Source organism: Poecilia reticulata, unplaced genomic scaffold, assembly GCF_000633615.1.
Source record: "Poecilia reticulata strain Guanapo unplaced genomic scaffold, Guppy_female_1.0+MT scaffold_236, whole genome shotgun sequence".
NCBI lineage: Eukaryota > Metazoa > Chordata > Actinopteri > Cyprinodontiformes > Poeciliidae > Poecilia > Poecilia reticulata.
The window spans coordinates 155,100-158,559 of NW_007615028.1; the positions used below are offsets into that span (position 1 = coordinate 155,100).

Genomic DNA, 3,460 nt, shown 5'->3' on the forward strand with positions numbered 1-3,460 from the left:
GGGTTACAGGTTAACAGAACGATGAGAGAACCAGGAGCTAAAGAAGAAAAACAGAAATGGCTCATTCGGCTCTGCTAAAAGCATAAAAGCACAGGACCGGCTAACCGGCTCTGGGTCCACAGAACCGGCTCTGGGTCCCAGAACCGGCTCTGGGTCCCAGAACCGGCTCTGGGTCCACAGAACCGGCTCTGGGTCCATGATCGTTTGACAGACTTTGCGTTATCAGTGAGGTTCGGTTGGGGGAGCCAGGTGAGCCTCACCTGTAAGGGTTACAGGTTAACAGAACGATGAGAGAACCAGGTGAAAGGTCAGGTGTGTTTACCTGAGCCTCAATGACCTTCTGCTTCTGGTCCACCACAGCCTGCATGTCAGAGTGATCCTTCTTCAGCTCCTCTTCTACTGCCATCAACCTGCACAGGTGAGACGGTGAGCTGCCGCGTGAGACGGGTGAGCAGCCAGGTGAGCGTACCTGCTGATGATGCTGTTCATCTGCAGGTCCTTGTCGTCCTGCAGCCTCCTCAGTCGGCTCTCTGTGTCCTCCAGCCGGGCCTGGAACACAATCCCATTGGTCCAGTGGAGTCATGTGACCCACATGCCCAGCTGTGACCTGCTCCCATGGCTCACCTGGACCTGACCAGGTGAGCCCCTTACCTGGTACTCCTGCAACATCCGCTGGTTCTGCTGGTCCTGGACCACCAGGCGGGCCTCGCACTCCTCCTGGCGCAGCGCCGCCACCCGCAGCTTCTCCTGCAGCAGTGCGATCTCCTGCTGGTACTGAACACAAACCGGGTCAGACCCGGCAGAACCCACTCACACGAGCAGCAGCGGAACCGGCTCTACCTTCTCCACCATAGCGTCGTCATGACGATCGTCCTCCGCCTCGCCGTAGGACGATGCAGCGTTCATGTTGAGCAGCCAGGCGGCGGTCCGGTCCAACGCGCAGGGAGACGGAGCCTGGACACACGGACGGACCCGGTTCTGGTTCTGAACGGTCAGGCTGGTTGCCATGGTATCACACCCTGCTCACATTTCACCATAGCAACCTCACTGAATGATGTGGTTACCATGGCAACGTGCCTGGCAGTGGAAACGGAATCATTTCCAGAACTTATGAACAACCCGGATGTTTCCCAGCATGAAGTTCTGGTGACCGGGTCGACCCAATGAGGAGAGCCGGATCAGGGGTCAGAGGTCAACAGTTCATTTACGCCTCAAAGGACATGAGATGAAGACAGCAGAGTGGACATTTTGGACATGAAACCAGATTTGGTCTTTCTAACACCTGCCCAGTTTGAGGCCCAAACGGATCAGAACCGCAGTCTGATCACATGATCCCTCCTGGAGGTTCTGCTCAGTCGGACCTCTGGGAGGAGCCAGAACCAAACCAAGCTCCGTTCAGGAAGTATAGAAAAGACCAAACCAAAGACCCAGAAGGTTCTGACTGACCCAAACCGGCCCGGCAACACCTTCATGGTTCTGGAGCCACTGGCATCCCGCCCTGAACGCTGGCAGAACTCCATCCTGTTCTACACGACCCGGTTCTGTTGTACCGGGTCGTGTCTCCAGGTGCGTTACCTTGGCAACGGGCCGCTGCTTCTCCGGGCTGTCTCCTTTGGACGATGACGACATCTGTCTGAGACGTGACTGGCCGCTGTTGGGCCAATCGGGACTCGATGACATCATACTGCCGGAGGCGGGGCGTGGAGGGTAGGCGGAGCCTCCCCCGCTGAGCATGCTGGGAGGCGTGCGGCCTCGCGGCGGTCCTGGTGGAGCCGAGGACGGCGGCGGCGGCTGATCGATGCGTCTCTGAGGACCCGAGTTCTGCCGAGGGGGGGCTGAGCTACCTGTGGGCGGGGCAAAGGTCACTAGATGACCCCTGAACTTTGCGGTGGCCTGTGTGACGGCGTGGACTCGTACCTGAGAGTGTGTCGGTGAGAGACAGCGCGCGGCGGGAGTATTCCTCGCCGCTGCTGCTGCTCGACATGGCCGACATCCTCTCCCCCCCCACGCCCACAGACATCTGGGTGAGGAAGGCCGGCTTGGTCGCCACGGCGCCACGCTCCTCGCAGGTTCCCTGGGAGCCCACCGAGCCATCAGAGGGCGTGGCGTCTGTCTGCTGCTGCTGCGGTTGCCGGGGCGACGGAGTGGTCATGTGATAGACAGGGTTCTGGAAAGAAAGGGGGAGGAGCCCCGTCCGGCGTTGCCACTGGGCGTCGTCTGGGGCGTCGCTGGGGGAGGAGTCCTGCAGGTCCACCAGAGACAGGCTGCGGCTCTCATTGGTCAGCTCCGGCCCCTCCCTCCGGCCGCCATTGGCCAGGTCGTAGCACGCCTCGTTCTCGTTGGGCTCAGAGTAGGACGAGCTCGGAGCCGGAGAGCCTCTCATACCTGCAGGAAGTGACATCATGAGGAGGGTCGGACAACGCTGGTCTGGAACAAAGAGGAGGAAAGGTCAAAGGTCACCTGATGCAGGCTGCAGGCTAGATCCTTTGGTGACGAAAAACAAATCTTTGTTCTCAGGAGTCGGAGATGGAAGTCTGGTGAAGTCCATGCAGCTGGACATGGAGACAGGAAGTGGACGTTACTGAGGCTGGACCTCGGAGCCAAACTCAGAGTTAAACTCAGAGTTAAACATTAAACTCAGAGTTAAACATTAAACTCAGAGTTAAACATTAAACTCAGAGTTAAACTCAGAGTTAAACTCAGAGTTAAACATTAAACTCAGAGTTAAACATTAAACTCAGAGTTAAAAACTCAGAGTTAAACCTTAAACTCAGAGTTAACCTCTTGCATGCAGAGAACAGACTAACCCTCCATCTAATCCCACGCCGCCCTGCAGGCCAACAGAAGGATTGCAGGCTGCCAGAGGAGGAGACAGGGGCGGAGACAGAGGCGGTGGGGACATAGGGGGCGGGGACGCCACCCGCTGAGGGTCTGGAGATGACATAGACACGCCCCCAGCTCCCACCACGCCTCCAGGGTGGACCAGAGCCGCCGACACGTCTCTGAGGATCCGAGGGAGCGGGCCGAGCTTGGACAGACTGGACTGCAGACGGAGGGGGGAACCAGAGACAGCACAGGTTCAGAACCCGGCTACCTGCTGCGCTACCAGGGCTACCCCTAGCTAGCTGCCTGGTGGGCCATCTCTCTTACCTGGCGGGCAGGTGTTACCTGGTCGAGCTCGGTCAGCAGAGTGTGTAAGCTGCTCAGCTCTCTGCCGAGGTCGATGTAGCCGTCGAAGCCGGCGGTGTGGTTCAGCCCGTCGGGGTTGGAGATCTCCTGCAGGAAGCGCTGCATGCTGCTCCACTGGCGCTCCACAAAGTCGTTCATGAACAGCATGTACTCCTCCTTGGTGCCGAACCTGCAGCGACGGTGAGACCGGCACATCAACAGCCGCCCTGGAGGGGCAGGTCTGAACCCAGGTCTGATCCCAGATCTGAACCCAGATCTGAACCCAGATCTG

General features: G+C 58.6%; 1 protein-coding gene across 2 annotated transcripts in view; it reads right to left on the reverse strand.

Moving 5' to 3' along the window:
* LOC103460382 (disabled homolog 2-interacting protein-like) overlaps positions 1-3,460 on the reverse strand; it is a 21,704-nt gene that overhangs the window by 4,623 nt on the left and 13,621 nt on the right. For both annotated transcript variants that reach the window (XM_008402527.2, XM_008402526.2), the window contains 9 exons: positions 3,169-3,358; positions 2,808-3,043; positions 2,461-2,552; positions 1,918-2,385; positions 1,576-1,844; positions 841-954; positions 652-774; positions 470-549; positions 323-410 (listed from right to left, as the gene is read on the reverse strand). In XM_008402527.2, the coding sequence (XP_008400749.1) occupies positions 323-410; positions 470-549; positions 652-774; positions 841-954; positions 1,576-1,844; positions 1,918-2,385; positions 2,461-2,552; positions 2,808-3,043; positions 3,169-3,358 (1,660 nt within the window). The remainder of the gene's footprint in view (positions 1-322; positions 411-469; positions 550-651; positions 775-840; positions 955-1,575; positions 1,845-1,917; positions 2,386-2,460; positions 2,553-2,807; positions 3,044-3,168; positions 3,359-3,460) is intronic.